At 36.9% G+C, this 20,121-nt stretch overlaps 1 protein-coding gene across 1 annotated transcript; it reads left to right on the top strand.

Moving 5' to 3' along the window:
• The first annotated feature begins 380 nt into the window (after window positions 1-380).
• Window positions 381-19,340, top strand: LOC113714297 (myosin-6). The gene is made up of 39 exons (XM_027238091.2): window positions 381-889; window positions 2,148-2,276; window positions 2,472-2,615; window positions 2,729-2,874; window positions 2,954-3,110; window positions 3,247-3,305; window positions 3,404-3,563; window positions 5,947-6,096; window positions 6,180-6,316; window positions 6,414-6,560; window positions 7,208-7,309; window positions 7,930-7,987; window positions 8,073-8,174; window positions 8,543-8,580; window positions 8,737-8,863; window positions 9,031-9,201; window positions 9,281-9,412; window positions 9,502-9,611; window positions 9,690-9,750; window positions 11,299-11,476; window positions 11,565-11,770; window positions 11,982-12,101; window positions 12,779-12,877; window positions 13,459-13,671; window positions 13,756-13,895; window positions 14,032-14,143; window positions 14,227-14,271; window positions 14,369-14,449; window positions 14,544-14,714; window positions 15,509-15,664; window positions 15,789-15,977; window positions 16,511-16,639; window positions 16,716-16,786; window positions 16,870-16,969; window positions 17,115-17,171; window positions 17,998-18,054; window positions 18,209-18,289; window positions 18,401-18,483; window positions 18,842-19,340. Exons 1-39 carry the CDS (start codon window positions 887-889, stop codon window positions 18,954-18,956), a joined length of 4,536 nt encoding a protein of 1,511 aa, XP_027093892.2. The 5' UTR covers window positions 381-886; the 3' UTR covers window positions 18,957-19,340.
• Window positions 19,341-20,121: the final 781 nt, after the last annotated feature.

Genomic DNA, 20,121 nt, shown 5'->3' with positions numbered 1-20,121 from the left:
CACCACCACATTGTGTTATTTTATATTATATTGTGAATGACCGTGAAATGTAAAGAATAAAAGATCCTTGAAAAGTATTACTGCTACTTAATGACGTTTCCGCTCTGGCAATTCAAATGGTGGGGACAGCCTGAGCCGACAACGTTGTCCGCGTAATTGAGCTGTCTGAAGGATTGCCCCTCTGCGTAATAACGGGTATATAGCAGGGGCAATGTGGGGATTTAAAATCCACACAAGTACGCGCTTTATTAATTGTTTATAATTTCCCATATTCTAAACTTAGCAATTAATTACTAGTAGCTAGATACCCTCAAAGGGGAAAAAAAAAAAAGAGCTAGATTTTCGTCATATGAAAACTCAGACCAAATCCCAAACAACGTGGACAAGACCATCTATTAGACCAAAGAAAAGAAAAGAAAAGAAAAAAGAAAACCAAAAATCAAAAGGTTTGCCTGTTCTCTCTTCTGCGCGCTGGACAAGGAAAAGACTCATCAAAGATTCAAGGGGGGTTTTAACTTTTAATCTCTCTCTCTCTCTCTCTCTCTCATTCCCATGTTAAATTAGAGGAAACCACTTCAATTTTCCTACCTTTTGAAGCAGAATCGTACTTGTTCTTGGTTGGAATCAAGAAAAACATAAGAATAGCGAAGCTCATTTTTGCTTCCAGATCTAATATTGCAGCACAAACGCACACGCATATGTACATGTATACTTTTTTTTCTTTTTCTTTTTGCATTTGTCCATTGTCGTTGGAAGAGTGGTAGATAGTGTGTGAGAATCAGTAGGTAGTAGGACTATCGACATTAGGATGCTTGGTGGAGGTCTCAAGTGTTGATCGCGGCGTTACTGAAGTTTCTGATCTCTCTCTGATTGAAGCTGTTCAGAAATGGTAGTGGTTCCTACTCCTCCTTGTGATTTTTTGTATTAATTCAAGCGTGGCTTTCTGATCTTAATCCCTGAGTAGTTTGTTGTTCAGTTGTTTATCTAACTCTGCGTTTATTGAATCCCCGTTTACTTCCTCTCAAGAAACTTTCCTTCAATTTTAATTTCCTATTCATTTTGTTGTGGTTTTGCACGGCTGCACCTTAATTCGAGTTCATGTGCTCTTAGTCTGTTTTTTTTTATATTCTGATTTGAACATCCTGTTTGCTGGATTTGATTGAACAATCAATTCAGATCTTTGGGATTTTGTAATTCAGGCCAATTGGTTCGGGCCTAATTGCAAATTGTCGATTTAGACTATTCTTTTGTCATCCTGGTTTACTTCATAAAATGCTTGCTTTACAAGTTGAGGTAGAGGTTTAATCACAAAAGAGATGCCAAACAGCCTGCATTGTAAGATTGACATGCCAAAATAAATTTGCGTTTTTTAGTTATTAATCTAATATTCTTTTTATATGCTTTCTTAAATAGTTTGATTGTGAAAATGCATTATAGTTTTCTTTTGTTCCTTTCTTATCCTTCGACTGCGGATATATTATATGACTAAAGTTTTAGTTATGGAACCTAAGAGATGGCTGATTCTTACCAGAAATATGTTTTGGGTTTTTTTCCAAAGTAGTGAGTTAGGCAAAGGAAAACAATGTAACTAAGATGTTTATTCATAAATGTTCCACATGTTTCTTAGTTCTTCCTGTTCATCCTTTTCCTGATTCTCCAAAATGAACCTTGTATTGAACTGCTGAAGTGACTGATTTCACATAAACATCTCAATGATATATGTTGTTTTTCCATTCAACATATGCAAAAGATTTCTGTTTTCCTCATCATATAGATGCTTATTTGCCATAGTCTGATCATCCCAAATCTTGTGTGCATTTGGTTGTTGATTTTATCAAATGGCTTGTTAAGGTGGATTCAGTAAATTGGTTACTTGGAAGAAACTGTTTACTGCTGTAAGTATGGATATATTTCCAATCATTGGTTAACAATGATCTGTAACATTATGTTAGCAGATTGCTGCAGTTCTGATGCTCGGAGTTGATACATAGTGCTTTTGTTATATGGATAGTCAGAACTAAGTTACTAGTTTGTACTATTCCCTCATTCCTGTTGATGGATCTCTGGGCACAGCATCTTCTTATTAGTAAAAATTCATTGTTCATTATTCTTGATGATTACTACCTAAAAAAATGTTGGCTTTGCAGGCTGCTTTAATCAGCTTAGGGATAGGTTCTCTTGTTTGGGTAGAAGATCCCGATGTAGCCTGGATAGATGGGGAAGTTGTGGAGGTCAATGGTCAAGAAGTTAAAGTTCTTACTACGTCAGGGAAGACGGTGAGTTTTTTCTCATGATTCTTCTCATTGCGTAGTTTTGATCACCTGACAAGGTACATAATGGCTATATGTCAAGTGATGGTCGCCAGAATTTTGTGGAGGATCATTAGTCATCTTAATCATAGACCTCTATTAAATGTTTGCTTGGTTATAAGGAAACTACTTGGACTAAGGTTGCACTCTATTTCATCCCAGGTTGTTGTCAAGTCTACCAATGTTTACCCTAAAGATGCGGAGGCCCCGCCATGTGGAGTGGATGATATGACAAGATTGGCTTATTTACACGAACCAGGAGTTCTATACAATCTAAGGAGTAGATATGATATCAATGAAATATATGTAAGCAGTGCATTGTTCTTTCGTCGCTCAGAAAATCTAGTACTTTTCTTTTTCTTTAGGAAAGTTTTCCTAGAAAATTTAAATTGTGGAAGCTGATCTGCTGAATTCTTCAGACTTACACAGGAAATATATTAATAGCCGTGAACCCTTTTACAAGGTTACCTCATCTGTATGATAACCATATGATGCAACAGTATAAAGGTGCTGCATTTGGGGAGCTCAGCCCTCACCCTTTTGCTGTTGCAGATGCTGCATACAGGTTGGACTTGGTTAAATTGAACACTTCATGTCCCTCTTTCTTTTGTCATGTATATGAACATCTTTGTTGGTGGCTGCAGACTAATGATGAATGATGGAATAAATCAGTCAATTTTAGTTAGTGGTGAGAGTGGGGCAGGTAAAACAGAAAGTACTAAGCAGCTGATGAGGTATCTTGCATACATGGGAGGTCGAGCGGCAGCTGAGGGCAGGACGGTTGAGCAGCAAGTTCTGGAGGTACAAATTGAAAACCATTAAATTTGATATTCTGAAAATTAGCATCTGAGTTTTCAATGTTCACTAAAACAGTGGATAGTCTAACAAAAGAATTTATGCTTATGCTGTTTTTGCTCTTATTGTCTTTTTTCCCCAGTCTAATCCTGTTCTGGAAGCATTTGGTAATGCAAAGACTGTGAGAAACAATAATTCGAGGTTGGAGGTTTATATGATCATAAACTTGATAAAGTTAGGACACTTATCACTTCTATTCTGACAATCTCAACATTCTTAATATGTGCTACGAGTTGCAGTCGTTTCGGTAAGTTCGTGGAGATTCAGTTTGATGACAAGGGAAGGATCTCAGGGGCTGCTGTTAGAACTTATTTGCTGGAAAGATCCCGTGTTTGTCAAGTGTCTGATCCTGAGCGAAATTACCATTGTTTCTACATGCTCTGTGCTGCACCACAAGAGGTACTCGTTATTCACCACTTTCACCTAGATTTGCTTCTTAAGATGAATGTGAATTAAGCATTTGGAGCATTTTCCTTTCTACTTGTCCTTTTACTCTCTGGCATTTAACTGTAGGTATGATTATATAATTTGGAAACATTATCAACTTATTACGGGTGAGGATTAAATAGTTTTCTTTCCGTGGATTTAATTTTAACCCCTGAAGAAGACCTTTGAATTTTAAGCTTATCTTTTGATAGTATCTTATGGCTATTGCTGGATGCTGCTCTGGAGCTTCTTGTTTTATATTTCTGTGGGAGTTTAATAATTCATTGGTTATTTTACTATTTGCAAACTAAATCTGGCTGGTTGGCAGTATGGTACTTTATAGATCTCAGCATAGAGTTACTTTTATTGAAAAAGTTAAATGATGGATATGGAATCGCAAGATACTTTTATCAGGAACTGAATTTTTAGCATCTGAATATGCAATCAGCAAACTCCAATTTGTGGAAAATGGTTCCTTTTTTAATCGTATAGATTTATGAGAGAAATTGGTGACTTCAGCAAACTCTTTAATTTCTAGCTTGTTGCATAGGGTAAGCACTTATCCTGTAAACAGTAACATGGCAAAAGTATTTACAACAATCCAAATGTTGGCATTTAAATTAAACTTGTTTTTGGATAGAGACTAGAAAAATACTATTATTGTAAAAATCTTGTAAAGGGCATTGCAAATTTGGGGATTTGTGTTTGGGAGAAGGTCATAGGCTCAGTAAGCAGTTGAAATTATAACTTAATTCAAGAGACAATAAGATGCGGTTGAGAGGATTGGCTTATGGCTTTTGGAGTGCTAGAGTCTTTGGAGTAGCTTCTAGAGTGTCTTTGCATGTCTTTTCTAACTGTAGAGCTGTAAAGGAAAACAGCGATTGTGAATGAAGAAAAAGCATGGATATGAATCACCAGGAAGCTAGGTCTGAGGGTTATTTTTGTCTCTGTTGTGAATTTAGGATTGCGTTTGCATTAGAAGTTAGAAGTGGTGAAGATTGAATTTTGAGCTTGAATTTGTCAATCACTCTCGAAAGAATGATAGGCCTATCAAGTTTGAAATTTGAGGTTCTGTATATATACACCCTTTCAAACTATTAGAATCTTATTGCTGGCTGACAGAGTGGGAATGTCACTGTAAAGTTACAATTTGGTTGTTAGGAGTTACTCCTGTTACTGGATACAACAGGCAGGGTAGAGAACTTGGATAACATTTTCATGAGATTAACTAAAATTTTATTTGCCTGTCAGGATTCAATCAGTGATTAGGGTATTTTTGTGATTTTAATGAACTCTGGCCATTTTGGCCTTCTTATCTTTTTTCATGAACTCCGATTCTACTTTTATGCTCACGGAGTGCATTATTTGACTTAGTAAATTGATATTTTGTGGTCATTTGTAGAAGCTTATAGCTGCAATGACTGAAAAAACACGAAGGTATAGGGTAAACTCTCATCATCAGGAAATTCCAGCATTTTATTTCAGTTAACAAATCTTGGTGATGGGGGCCCTTCATCATCCTCATTGTAGGCTTACTTAAAACGAGTTGTCTTATATTCTGGACAATGCTTATATAAATGAAACATCCTGTAAGTCATTGGAATTCATTAGTTTGTGGTAGATTTATGAAGGTGTTAGGCTATTTCTTTCATTTCGTCCTAAAAACTTAGCTTAAAGCCTAAGTTCCAAAGCAAGATATATTAAGTAAGGCATTTTGGTGTGAGGAACTGAGAAATAAAATCTTCCTGATTCTCACACGCACTTGATATCTTCTATCAACCAGAATTTTCACTTCAAAAATCTTGAACCAAGGGGTTGAGTCGTGAAAAATTTCTCAGTACACAAGCATAAATAATATGCATGCTCTCGTTTAGAATGACTTTGAGGGGTCATAGTAGGACTGCCCTTGAGTAGCAAATTTTGATAGCATAAATGCAAAAAAATGTTTTCTTTTTTAATGAATTGTAATTCAAATAACTGAACTGGGGTTTCATGGGTTTGACTGGCAAACAAAATGAAATCTCAGAAGGTCAACCAGTCTCTCCATCATCCTTTCGGGGGTACTATTTCTCTGTTTTGACTTCTGTTGCTTTGGAGTTCAGGCAGTGCCTGTCATCCTTTATGGCCATGTTGTTGTTCTTGGGCACTGGGAAGATGTTCAGGCACTTAAATATAAAAGGTCCATGTTCCAAAATATTAGTCTTTTAGTCATTCATCAACCTATCCCATCATTATGATGACTGCTAGTATTTCTACTGCCAGATATGTAGAAGCTTTATTTTATTTTCACTCAATATTGCATAACATAACATTCTTGCTTCATGATTGACCTTTCTTGTTTCTTATTGGGCCTCAGGATCTTCAAAGGTACAAGTTGGGAGATCCCAGATCATTCCACTACCTGAATCAGACAAATTGCTACATGTTAGATGGAGTTGACGATTCCAAAGAATACTTGGCAACAAGGAAGGCAATGGACATTGTTGGAATAAATGCTGATGAGCAGGTATTGTCAAGAGGAGTCGTTTGATTTGCTCAAGGAGTCAAACCTCTCAATTCGTTGTGTCTGATATTTGGTGTCTTCCACAGGATGGCATATTTCGAGTTGTGGCTTCAATCCTCCATCTTGGTAACATTGAATTTGCCAAAGGAAAAGAAATAGACTCGTCTGTGCCCAAAGATGAGAAGTCATGGTTCCATTTGAGAACTGCTGCAGAGCTGTTGATGTAAGTGGTTGGTTTTGTCAGCGCATGCCCATAGCCATTTGATTTAACAGTTGCAAGAGTTGAGTTTTAATTTTTCTGCACTGGACTTTTTCTGAAGGTGTGATGCAAAGGCTTTGGAGGATTCTCTATGTAAACGAGTTATTGTAACTCGTGATGAAACCATCACCAAATGGCTTGATCCTGAAGCTGCAGTTGTCAGTAGAGATGCTTTGGCAAAAGTTGTATACTCAAGATTGTTTGACTGGTATGAATAGATTTGATGCCTTTAAAAGGATCTAATTCACTTTGGGAGGGTCATTCGAATGGAAGAAAAGAAATGATCCTGCACATTGATAAGCAAAAGGACTACTATTGCAATTGACACCTTTTATCTCTATAATTTATGAAAGGGGAGGAAAGATCACTCTTTCAATTCCAGTGTAGTTGAAGACTTTGGTAGATCTAGACTTCAAATTGCTGTGCTGAGACAATTATGATCCCTTGCCCATTTTCTCTCTTTCTTGAATGCGTGTCTGTTGTAATTGTTTCTTTCTTTTCTAACTTCTTATCTCCACTTAGTTTGAGCAGTGTATATTACGCTAAAGTATCTTATGCTCTACAAAAACACCAAGAGACCTATTCAGATGGATATTTTGTAGCCAAGTAGTGAATGAAAAGCTGCTCATTGGAACTTCTGGAATTGGCTAGAGTTCCCTTTACCTTTCTCTTCCCACGTCCTCTTTGTTTGGGGTGGAGATGATGTAGATTGAATGCTAAAAATTTTTGAGTGACGATAACGCATGACTGTCCTGGTTGTGCTACTGATGCAGACCTTGCAGTTCATTTGTTTCAAAGTTTCATGGTATAGAAGTCATGAGTTACCTAAGCTGGCTCTGCTACTTCTTTTTGCAGGCTTGTGGATAAGATTAACAGTTCAATTGGTCAAGATCCCAACTCGAAACTTTTAATCGGAGTGCTGGATATTTATGGGTTTGAGAGTTTCAAGACTAACAGGTGCTTCACTGGTATGCCTTTTGTTTTGTAATTGATGAGCTGGCCTCTTTTCATGTAGTATGCGCAAAAAGCATTCAACTTTTGCTCCAATTCCCATTATTCCAGTTCATAGTTTTCTTAATCTTGCCATAATCCTCATCTCCATAGACTCAGGACTAACAGCAGTGTAAATGGATGAGGTTTGTTTGTTTTCAGATGCTGCATCACCTATGAATATGTGGGTTTGATCCCCATTTGTATGATACAGGTTACCTTTGTTCATTTTACTTGCTTTTCTTGACAACTTTGTTTTATGTCTCCCACATATCTGTTCAAGCTTATATGCTTTGCATGTGCTTCTGTCCATTAATTCATAGGATAAGGTTTTTTTTCATGATCTTGCTGTTAATGATGGATATTAACAAGATTATTTTGGGATATTTATCAAGTTGGAAAAGGCAAATGAATGTAAGATCTTGTCTTGGAGAGATTCTAATTTTGTGCACTTAGTGGCATTGAGTTTCTAATCTTGTAAAAGCCTTGTCTGACTTCATTTTGCAAGATTCTCTGCTGCAGAAAGACTTTTGAAAATATCTGTGGTGCATGTAGTCTTGTGTTAACAAATTGTTGCCTTTATGCAGCTTTGAACAATTTTGCATTAATTTGACTAATGAGAAGCTTCAACAGCATTTCAATCAGGTTTTGAATGGGCTTCCTCTTCTTTGTGGAGATTTTGTTGATCTCTAAGTGATGCAGCTTGTTGAGACCTTTGTCTTGTGTGCAGCATGTGTTTAAAATGGAGCAAGAAGAGTACACAAAAGAAGAGATTAACTGGAGTTATATTGAATTCATTGACAATCAGGATGTTCTTGATCTCATTGAAAAGGTATGAGCTGTCAATTTGCTTCTAAAGATATTAGAAGTCAACCACATTGTGCTATCCTTTACTTGTTACGGTCTTTTGCATATTAGATTTCTTACTGTCTCTATCATAAACCTGCAGAGGTTTCACATGACAGTTATGGGGGTGTTTGGTGGAACTTACGGACTTGCTTTGATTTGATTTATTATGATAAACTCTTATTATTACCCTAAGAGAAATCTTTGGGACTTACCTTGCCATGCTTTTCTTGTGGTCCATTTTAATTTTTCGCTATCTTCTCTTCTCCTAAGTGAAATTAATGAGTCCTATGCTACTGTATTCCTGTCTCTACCTTATCCTGTCCTTTTAACCTGTTGTTTTTCATTGATCAGAAACCTGGAGGTATTATTGCTCTTCTTGATGAAGCTTGGTAAGTGCAGAAATGAAAGTCTTTGCTATTGCGAGCTTAATCTTTCTGCTAAATGGATCATCTTCCATTTGCACTAAATAGGATTTTCTACCATAAGACTCTTCTGATGTTTATGGCGAGTTATTTTGGCACTGAATCTAGCATAATTCTGTTCAGCATGTTTCCGAGATCAACTCATGAAACTTTTGCCCAAAAGCTCTACCAGACTTTCAAAAATAATAAGCGCTTCAGCAAGCCAAAACTGTCGCGTTCTGACTTCACTGTTTGTCACTATGCTGGAGATGTAAGTACTGTCTGGTTTTCTTTCATCCAACATAATTTCCACTCTGGCATCTAGATTTATGCCTAAGCTGTCTATGCTCATGAAAATGGGAAATGTCATAAGCTTTGCATTGATGGGAAATATTATGTTTCCTGCATTGAAAAGGGTCTATTTTGTATGCATCTCAGGTCACTTACCAAACTGAATTGTTTCTGGACAAAAACAAAGACTATGTAATTGCTGAACATCAAGATCTTCTAAATGCCTCAACGTGTTCTTTTGTTGCGGGTTTGTTTCCACCTACTGGTGAGGAGTCCTCGAAACAGTCCAAGTTTTCTTCTATTGGCTCAAGGTTCAAGGTATTACACTATTTGCTCTCTGTGAGCTCATGTTTTCTGACTATCATCTTTGTGAAGTTTACTTGGATACCTTTTGCAGCAACAATTGCAATCTTTGCTTGAAACTCTGAATGGCACTGAGCCACATTATATACGATGTGTAAAACCTAATAATCTGCTGAAGCCAGCTATCTTTGAGAATCAGAATGTTCTGCAACAATTGCGCTGTGGGGTAAGTAATTGTAGTCCACTTGTTTATTTGTCATACAGGCAGAATCTACTTACATCTGTTTATTTGTTCTAATCTGAGAATACGTCCAGGGAGTGATGGAGGCAATCAGGATAAGTTGTGCCGGATATCCTACAAGAAAACCTTTTTATGAATTTCTTGATCGTTTTGGGATTCTTGCACCTGATGTTTTGGACGGAAGGTATATCAATTTTTATCTCGTATTTTTTCTGTCAAGCCAATGAAGATGCTGATGTCCTGGTAATCAAATTCATGATAGTAATGATGAGGTTGCGGCATGCAAGAGGCTTTTGGAGAAAGTTGGTCTTGAAGGTTATCAGGTAGAGAATTTCTCTCTGTTTGTGTATTTTGTTGGACTATTGTTTAAACTTGAAGCATCACTGTTTATCATTCTATATTAGGATGCTTCTTTAGATCAGTGTATGCTTTTAGCTTGATAACTGGTGTTTCTAGTTGGGTATGAGCGTGTTATACCACAGTGCTTTTCTGATACTTACAGAAGAAAAAGGAAGTGTCTTGTGGATTGATATGCAGCAGAATGAATAAAACCCATCTGCTTAACGAGATTTAATGTTTTATAGCTTCAGTCCTGTGGTAGATGCAGAATTTGCTTTGGTTGTATTGTCGTTGTATCATAGTTTGAAAATGAGAAGGCTATGACATTGCTTTTAAGGGGCCAAAGGATTTGCCCAAGTCCCATTATGGGTCCCTTGGGAATGTCCATGATTTAGTCAATTAATTCTGTTTCATGTTTGGCTAATAATGTTGGATTATGTTGCAACAACGTACGTCCACCTTTTCCCAGTTTGTCTGAGACTTTGGGCAGGATTGCATTTGTGTTAGACAAGATTGAGTGGCACTTCTCTTCTCTAAGATGTGGGACATGTGTCCAACGCTCCTTTTACTTTGACCGTGCTTGCCAAAATCAGATTTGGAATGCATCTGAGATACAGATAAAAAAATGTTACTACATGTGTTCCTTTTGTTTGTATGAATGAATGAAGCTTATGTTACAGGTTGGACATGGACTTTGTTTCTAACTGCATTTGAGTGTTTGACGAAGAAGCAGCCATTGAGTTGCACATTGGTCTTTGTGAACTTTCTACTACTTGAATGACTTGATTTCTCTTGTATCATTTTATCTCTTCACTTCTTGATACTGGGACAGTGGCATCCTTTTGGCCACTGTCTTGCAGTTCTTTCATGATGCACTGAGCCTTCATCTGTCTGCTGCTACATCAAGACATTGATTAGTTCAAACCTGGGATCACAGTGCCATGTTTGCTCACGCCCTTAGAAATTATATTCACTGTATTAGCGACATGGGACTCTCTATCTTGTTCGTCCTTGCTGATGCTTTTCCTTGGGGGTCTGCTGGGAATTTCCACTATGAGTCGGTGACAGTAGATTTGGTTAGAAGATAGTAGGACGTTAATTTATTTCTACTGGCCTAGACTTCACTATGGCCTGTTTGTCAGAATATCTCTTGTTATGCAATCTTTCCTGTAACATATTGGTTCTCATCTTAAAAAGACTATGCTAACTTCTTTGTGGTCTTTTTGGTACACCTTTTATTCTATGTGGCACAGAAGTTCTTGTGGACACTAGATTGTATTTTCTTGAGGTTCTAATCTGCCTTTCATTTGGTGGGGTGAGTCAGGTGTAATGGTCAGTTACTTGTTTGAAGTCAAGTTGAGCTCTGTTATCTTTTGGTTGGATAGCTTCTGATTGACCTGGAATGTTACTGCAAAAATGTGCATTTAAAATGTGGTTGTTGATATTAACCTCTTGCTTGCATAAGATTTGTCTGTCCCTTGAGATGGGTGGGTTATATGATGCTCTCATGGTAATTCATTTCACTTTTCCAGATTGGTAAGACAAAGGTGTTTCTACGGGCTGGTCAGATGGCTGAGCTGGATGCCAGGAGGACTGAGGTCCTAGGGAGATCAGCCAACATTATTCAGAGGAAAGTTCGGTCCTACATGGCACGGAAATGTTTTACATTGTTGCGTCAGTCAGCAATGTATATGCAATCTGTCTGCAGAGGTGATGACCTCTAGGTTTTTTTTTCTGTATCAGCTTAAATGTTGTAAACCAATTATTCTGTAGTGGTAATTCTTTCTTCTGACTGCAGGAGAACTTGCTCGGCGAGTATATGGAAGCATGCGAAGGCAGGCTGCTTGTCTAAGAATCCAGAGGGATCTGCGCATGCATTTGGCTAGGAAAGCCTACAAAGAACTGTGCTCCTCTGCTATCTCAATTCAGACAGGAATGCGGGGAATGGCTGCACGGAATGAGCTTCGATTCCGAAGGCAGACAAGAGCGGCAATCATCATTCAGGTAAATGCTGTCCTTGAAAACTACTAAGTGACTCTAGCGAACCATTTACGGTCTAATTGTCAAATAGAGCATGTTTATGATGTTAAATCATTATATTTTGAAGCTACTGCTACATTTAATAACCAATTGAAAAAAAAAATAACCAAGTGTATATATATCAAGATACCTGCTGTAGTACTGGAATTTTACCACTATGACTCTACATTTGCAGAGCCATTGTCGCAAATTCTTGGCCCATTCAGACTATATGAAGGTGAAAAAGGCTGCAATTAGCACACAATGTGCTTGGAGAGCTAGAGTTGCTCGCAAAGAACTGCGGAAGCTTAAGATGGTGACTTTTCATTCTTTGTCTCTCTGTTACTTTTCTATTTTACATCTCTGATTCATCCTCCCAAGTGCCATTGACCTGGATGTTGCACATAGTCAGCATTTTGGTTCTATTTGCTTAAAACTAAACATGCATAGTTGTCCACTTTGAACTTATAAGTCCCTTGTGTTGGATTCTGGCACTTGATGTACTTTTATTGTCACATTTACGAGGTTAGGGAATAGTCTTTTGAAAGTAAAGCTCATGAATTCTTTTTACCAGTTGACTTTCTTGTTATTGAAGAGTGGGAGATGTGCTCAGGAATATGCAAACTTGAAATAACAAGTGAAGTAGTAAATATGTTAGGGGAGACTCAGCCTTCAAATTAGCCTGTCTTTTTGAGTATATGGCAATTATAAAAACATGCATCCCTTTTGCAGGTTAAATGTTTCGCATGTTTCCATCGCGTACGGTGATAATATTTTTGCAGCTTTAAATAGAGCTTTAATATGAGAAAAAGTCTGCAAAGGCGAAGCAAAATTGCATTACAAGCTCACTTTTTTATTCTTTATCCCGTTTTCTTCCATTATTATTAAGTTTTACTTTCTCTCTGACATATTGAAATACTTTGGTTTCTTTCTCAATTTGGAATTCTCCCTCTTCCTCACTCATGCACTCACAAGGACCTTGTCTATCAACAGGCTGCCAGGGAAACTGGTGCCCTCCAAGCTGCTAAGAATAAATTAGAGAAGCAAGTTGAAGAATTGACTTGGAGATTACAACTGGAGAAACGCATGAGGGTAAGTGAATTTGGTGAAGGAGAATTTTTGACCTTTTGAATTTAAGAAACTGTTCCACGGAAAACAGAATAAAACTATTAAAAGATGTTTATGAAATAAAGCTCATGCATGCATAGGTACTATCTGTTTATAATCCTTGGTAGATAAACATGTTGCAGGCATCTTAGGTATTCAATTATTGCTCTGTCAACATTATAATCTAAGTGCTAAGTTGAATAGGGAGTCAATTGGCAATATGTGGTTAATCTGTCAAACACTTCCACTATTCATTCTTCAATTTTTGCGTACCGTAGATTAATACCCTTTTTACTGGCCTCAAGGACTTGGCACATCTGGAAATTGGCCGAGCAATTTGGTTATGGTTAATTATCTCATGATATGTCACTTAGCACAAGACAGGCAAAAATGAACTGGCATTGAATCACTAACCATCTATTGGGCCAAGATGATGTATGGTGTGATTTAAATGAAGCTGGAGTAGCTTCAAATCCTGTTATTATTTGTTCATCTTTGGCTAATTTTCCTATGCTTCAGTTGTTTTTCATTTTTCTTTCCTCACTTCACCAAATTCTGCTTTACAGGTTGACATGGAAGAAGCAAAGTCACAAGAGAATGCGAAGCTACAAGCTGCTTTGCAAGATATGCAACATAAGTTTAATGAAACTAAAGAAATGCTAAAGAAGGAACGTGAAACTGCCAAAAAGGCAGCTGAGCAGGTCCCGGTTATACAGGAAGTCCCTGTTATTGATCATGAATTGATGAATAAAATCACAGCTGAAAATGAGAAACTCAAGGTATGGGGTCCCAAATTCTATGATTTACTTTTCTATACGTTCTATAGCATGTATATCGTTCACGTATTTTCTTTTAAATCACAGGCCTTAGTCAGCTCTCTGGAAAAGAAAATTGATGATACAGAGAAAAAATATGAAGAGACTAACAAACTCAGTGAGGAGAGGTTGAAACAGGCCATGGATGCTGAGTCCAAGATTGTTCATTTAAAGACTGCTATGCAAAGGTATAGTGACATATTGAACTATCTCTAGCTTATAGGACAATAATGACGTTGAAATTGGGTTTTATTGCATCCTTTCTAAGGTTGTCCTATTTATTCTTGTTGGCCTTAAGCTGTCATTTTATTTCGGCTTTTGTAGACTTGAAGAGAAAATCTTTGATATGGAATCTGAAAACCAAGTTCTTCGGCAGCAATCCTTAGTAACACCTGTAAAAAGGGCATCAGAACATTTGCCACCTTTAGCATCCAAGGTGCATGTCTCCTACAACAGTTGGAATCTTTTTCTAGGCCCTTTCAATCACCTAAATTTAAATCACACTTAACTTCTATGCAGGTATTGGAAAATGGCCACTATTTGAACGAGGAAAACAGGACAAATGTAATTCTTCCTTTCCAAATACTATAGTCAGTGTAATTTTTGCAGGGATCAGACTCTTTATTCAGCTCCAAGTTAATTGATAAATGTAATTTTGCAGGACCATTTAAGCCTTTCACCCACCAAAAATTATGATACTCCTGATAGCAAGCCAAGGAAGCCCCCATTTGATCGCCAACATGTATGTGCTGGGAATAATGAGATCTGCATCCATCTTCCATTAGTTTGAAGTAATTCCCTTGTTGACTGGTTATACTATTGGACCTTTTCTGCAGGAGGATGTTGATGCACTTATTGACTGTGCCATGAAAGATGTTGGCTTTAGTCAAGGCAAGCCTGTTGCCGCTTTTACCATTTACAAATGTCTTCTCCACTGGAAGTCTTTTGAAGCTGAAAGGACCAGTGTCTTTGATCGTCTCATTCAGATGTTTGGTTCAGCCATTGAGGTATCTCATAGAAATTATTTTGTTTGGTACACTTTTGATGGTTGATTGATATTCCATGTTGCATGCAATTGTTCTGTTACAAAAACAGTAAAGTCAAGATGAATCATCTTCAAACATATGAAAAGTACATGGAGGGGGAAAATAACCCTGCTAAGCAATATTTTGATGTTGCAGAGGTGAATATTAAGTTAGTCGTCTGGCATTTTCTGCCATGGCGATTGTGATGAATTGCATTGTTACTCTATTAATAAGCTATGTTTGCTGATTACCAATATATGAACAAATCTTTTACGAGTTTTCTCTGAGTGACTGAACATTCTTACTCATGACACATCAATGTACATGATAAATAAAAGAAGCAGAGATTTTTAAGAATAGTTTGATTATACTTGTCGTCATAAACATTACTTGCTTTCTTATATGGTCATCTCATCGGCAAGTTTGTCTTATGATTTTTCAGAAGTTCTATTATAATCTAGGGATCTTTCACTTGTTTTTGAGGTGTAGAGTAACGTTTCTTCTACAATAGTTATTTCGTTTTGTCCTCTCTCTCTTAGGCTTGAAGGATAATCTACTATTGGGAATCCAATAGGATGTCTTAAATTCACAAAGCAGTGTGACATTTTCGTGTGCCATATGCATAGTTTGTTCATATCTGCAAGAAGCACAGAATTGCTTTACGTTCTTAGGTGCAACATATTTCTGTTTAATAACTACTATAGCCCAAAAGATAGTTTTTGTGTCTGCCATTTGGGGAGAAAAAGAGATCAAAAATATTATTTGATGCATTGCAGAGTGAAGACAGCAATGATCGTATGGCATATTGGCTGTCAAATACCTCGACCTTGTTGTTCCTACTCCAAAGAAGCTTAAAAGCTGCCGGTGCTGGTGGGGCAACTCCAATCCGTAAACAGCAAACTCCAACATCTCTGTTTGGGAGAATGGCAATGGTATGAAATATTATTATAACTATTATGTTTTCTGATGCACTTGGTTTGGCTGAGAAATTTGTAATTTGCCTAGCAGTTGAATATCCTTGCTATCTGATTGCTGATACTGACCACAATTGTTTAGGGATTCCGCTCGTCTTCAGTCAACCCTGCTGCAGCTTCAGCTGCACTTGATGTAGTGCGCCAAGTTGAGGCAAAGTATCCAGCTCTACTTTTCAAGCAGCAGCTTACAGCATATGTTGAAAAAATCTATGGGATTATTCGAGACAATTTGAAGAGGGAGATTAATTCACTCCTTTCGCTGTGTATCCAGGTGCCTCTAGATGCTTTTGAATTATTGCAAATCTGTTATTCTTGCATTCCAGACTGTTTCCTGAAGTGTTGAACCTTTTTATAATCTACAAGCTGCTAGGTTGTTTTGGTACCTTCTGGGCTGTCTAAAATATTTCTGGAAAATTAGAAATGTGATGTTAAAACCTATTAGAAAAACATGTATTATAAATTTGCCTATGCCGTTCAGTTGTTTTGTGATGATCTTCCTGTTTCTATCATGTCAGATAGACCTTCCCAGACGGGACCAAAAGAAAAATCTGATTGACCCTTTTTCCTTCTGTCTTATGCTGAAAAAGTTTAGTAGTTATTTCCCTTTCTTTTATTGGAACTATTTCTTCTGCTGCTTAATGAGGAATAGGTTGTCTGTTATAGAAGGTTGAAGGACTGCTTAGGTTTTGTAACCTTTTGCTGAGCTTTGAAAGGAAATCATTTCTTCAACTTCTGTGGAGTTTAATTTACTGATTTAAAGAAAACTTTTACTCTCTTAGAGATAATTAATATGATGATCTGCAGGCACCAAGGGCCTCCAAGGGAAGCGTGCTAAGATCAGGAAGGTCCTTTGGTAAAGATTCTCAAACAAGTCACTGGCAGGGAATAATTGAGTGCCTCAACTCTCTTCTTTGTACATTAAAAGAAAACTTTGTAAGGGTTCATTCATGTTATTCATGCTTTAATTTTCCAAATTTGAGGAAAGGGCTTATGATTGTTGGAATTTCAGGTGCCTCCAATTCTTGTTCAGAAAATATTTACTCAAACATTCTCATACATCAATGTCCAACTCTTTAACAGGTGACTAGGATTTTATCTTCAGTTTTGCCCTTGGTTTTAATTGTTTATCGAAACTTTTGGGCTAATTCTTGGAAATTTTGTAGTCTTCTTCTGCGGCGTGAGTGTTGTACATTTAGCAATGGGGAATACGTAAAAGCAGGCTTAGCAGAATTAGAGCTATGGTGCTGCCAGGCAAAGGAGGAGGTAATGTTTAACATATGCCCAAATTTCAGCTTCATACATTTTAAGAAAAAAAATCAATGGCTGCATTCAGGTTTTTTGTGGATAAGCTCCAACTTTTCTTCTTGCATGAGGAACTTTTTCAACTTAGAATTATCTTTGATTGCAGTATGCAGGCTCAGCTTGGGATGAACTCAAACATATAAGACAAGCTGTTGGTTTCCTGGTTGGTTCATCTCTTTGATCTTATTCTTTTATTACAGTGTATTAGTTACAGCAAGAAAAATTTCAGCCTGAATTTTTAAGTTTTAAAAAATTTGGAAGAACGTAAGTAAATCCTTATGTTGTTGTAGTACCATATGCTTCTAAGTGATGCTACTTTTACATTCAAGGTTTGGTGCATGTTTGGTTCTTCCATGCCTGATGCTACTTTTTTATACTATATGAATTCCATAACAAACAATGAGATGTAAACTTAACTGTTCTTAACTATTTGCATTTGTTTTTCTCTGCTGTCTAAAACTTTCGAGTAATTGGAGAATTTTTAGTTATCATTCATGGCTTTGTTACACGCTTGCAAGTAAGCGTGGGAAAGAACTATAACAAAAACTGGTCTCCCAATATTGGAAGGTTGGTAAATTGTGAAATGGACCTATTTCAAACAGCTAAGGGTAATCTCCTAGATGATTTTTTCACTGAAAGACATTGTTATGTTCTTTTCATGTATGCCATTCTCTCATGCAATTTTGGAGACTAGGCTGCCAGAGGCCCTCTCTTGACATCAATAATTTAGTGCATCGATCTTCCTGAGCTCAAATTTGGTATAGGGCCTAAAATTGGGAAAGCACTTGGTCATTCAAAATCAAGGAGATTTTTCTTTCAGAGACGGTTTGCATAATTCGGCAATCCTTTTGTCCAAATTGAAACCACTTTTTCCCCAAACTGTATTAAGATGTCTCTGAATTTAGACTAGAACTATATGATCTAAGGCTTTAGACTCACATGCAATCATCAACTATTCCTTTTTTATATGAACTTTTTCTTTTGCACAGGTTATACATCAGAAGTACAGAATATCTTATGATGAGATTACCAATGATTTGTGTCCTGTAAGTCCAGCTTGCTCTCTCTCTCTGTGTGAACTTGTTTATAGGTGTTTGCTTTTTTTTTGTGGGGGGGGGGGGGGGGGTGGAAGTAGCCTAATTTCCCTTACGCTGAGAAGTTTGTTATCCTATCTTACATGTAAAATGCTCGACTTTTCAGATTCTCAGTGTTCAACAGCTGTACAGAATTTGTACTTTATACTGGGATGACAACTATAATACTCGAAGTGTATCCCCTGATGTAAGTTTTTTGTGTCCAATTGACCATTGAATATAGTGGTAGTTATTTCATAGTTCATATTTGTTCCTAGTAAAGGTGAAGATTGGAAATTCAGCTTCCATTTTTATGCAGGTCATAGCCAGCATGAGGGTTTTAATGACTGAAGATTCTAATAGTGCCGTTAGTAGCTCCTTTTTATTGGATGACAATTCCAGGTGGGAAGTTTTCCATGGTTCAGTTAATGTTTACTTTGGTTAAATGATAACATAGTATTAATAAGCTCAGCTCGTCTCTAATGTTAATGGGAATTGCAAAAAGGCTTTCTGTGGCCAATCTTTAACTAAGAAATTAGGATGGATATTGGAATAAAGCATTAAGAATCAAGCTTTATTGTCTAATTTAAATGGTGATTACTCTTGAGATTTAGAGGTAATGCCTGCGGCTGTACATTTTGCTTTTAGTTGACTGAGTGCTATATTGGTTGCCCATCACTGTTATCAACTTGTTAGCGCAATCTGGGAATGCTACTGGGTAAGATAAGTTCTAATGATATGAACCACATTTTGGATGCAGCATTCCGTTCTCAGTCGATGAGCTTTCAAATGCACTCCAAGTCAGGGACTTTTTAGATGTCAAACCAGCAGATGAGCTTCTCGAGAATCCAGCCTTCCAATTTTTACACGAGTGAGGCCAAGGAACCTTGAGCATGCTTTACTAGCAGTTCTATCCTCGTTAATATGCACGATGGGTATAGTCTGTTGTAAATCTATTCTTTTTTTTTTTTTTCCATTCAGTTTTTCAAATATATAGGTTGCTATAAAATTATTTTTTGTGTCCAAAAAGTCTCATAGCAAAAAGGGTAGGGGCATCATTCAGGATATATTTTTTTTTGGGGTATGGGGTCTTCATGCTAAAGTTGAAAGCATTCATTTTAGGGACTTAGGGGGGTAAAATACATATAATTTTTTGTATCTTGGTTTGAAGTTTTGTTAGTATAACTTTCCAATATCATTTGTAATTCAACAAAAAGTTGGAAAAGACATTATATACAAAATATTTTTTGATTGGTTTCTATGAAGCGTCCTTTTATGAGCTATGGTTGTGTCCTGAATATTTATTTTGGGTAGTGCATAAATCTTCTTGATCGCACCTGCAACGTTCATGGACGTTATCAGTATTAAGCTTCGAACAACCAAACTTTTGGATATAATCAATATTAAGTTATAGTTCTTTTACAAACTTTTCTTTATCTGATCTTAACAAATGCTCTTACCATTTTGCCCAACAAAACAGGGGAAAAAAAAAACTGTCCTTCGCCCCACCCTAGTCCCCCACCGCCACAGCCCCCGCCCCAAAAAAAGAAAGAAAGAAAGGATTCCCCTCAAAAGCTCGTATTGGAAGATGTGTAATCAATGAGAGTTGTTGAAACTAAACTAACATATTGAAAGATCAATCGGGCAAAATAACCATGAGTAGTTACGATATTATAAGTTTCTTCCTCTTGACGAAATTTGTGACCTGCATTAACAAATTCATTTTCTATGATTTCCCTAATCAAACTAGAAGTTACCAAGGAACCATGCATAGCATTGAATAGGGAGTCGTCGAATGCACCAGCTATGCCCAATGTTGTTAAATTAGAGACTTAGCTAAACTATTGGATCAGGGGTTAATTGATTGGATCGTTCTAAAAAATTCATTGATATCAGTATGATGTCATAATATTTTATATTTTTTATAAATTTTAGAAATATTGAAATTAACTTCTTGGTTATATTTACCAATCGTATAAAATGACAAAATGTTAAAAAAATATTCGATTTACAATCAAATATATGCCTGAAAATTATATA

The sequence above is a fragment of the Coffea arabica genome, chromosome 1e, assembly GCF_036785885.1.
Source record: "Coffea arabica cultivar ET-39 chromosome 1e, Coffea Arabica ET-39 HiFi, whole genome shotgun sequence".
NCBI lineage: Eukaryota > Viridiplantae > Streptophyta > Magnoliopsida > Gentianales > Rubiaceae > Coffea > Coffea arabica.
The sequence above is the reverse complement of the archived record's forward strand: the minus strand, read 5'-3'. Positions and strand labels throughout refer to the sequence as shown.

What these genes read in the sequence shown, in the direction of transcription:
- LOC113714297 (XM_027238091.2), top strand. An exon ending in AATGTCCAACTCTTTAACAG is followed by an intron (nt 16,787 to 16,869) that starts GTGACTAGGATT and finishes GAAATTTTGTAG; the next exon opens with TCTTCTTCTGCGGCGTGAGT. An exon ending in CTCGAAGTGTATCCCCTGAT is followed by an intron (nt 18,290 to 18,400) that starts GTAAGTTTTTTG and finishes ATTTTTATGCAG; the next exon opens with GTCATAGCCAGCATGAGGGT.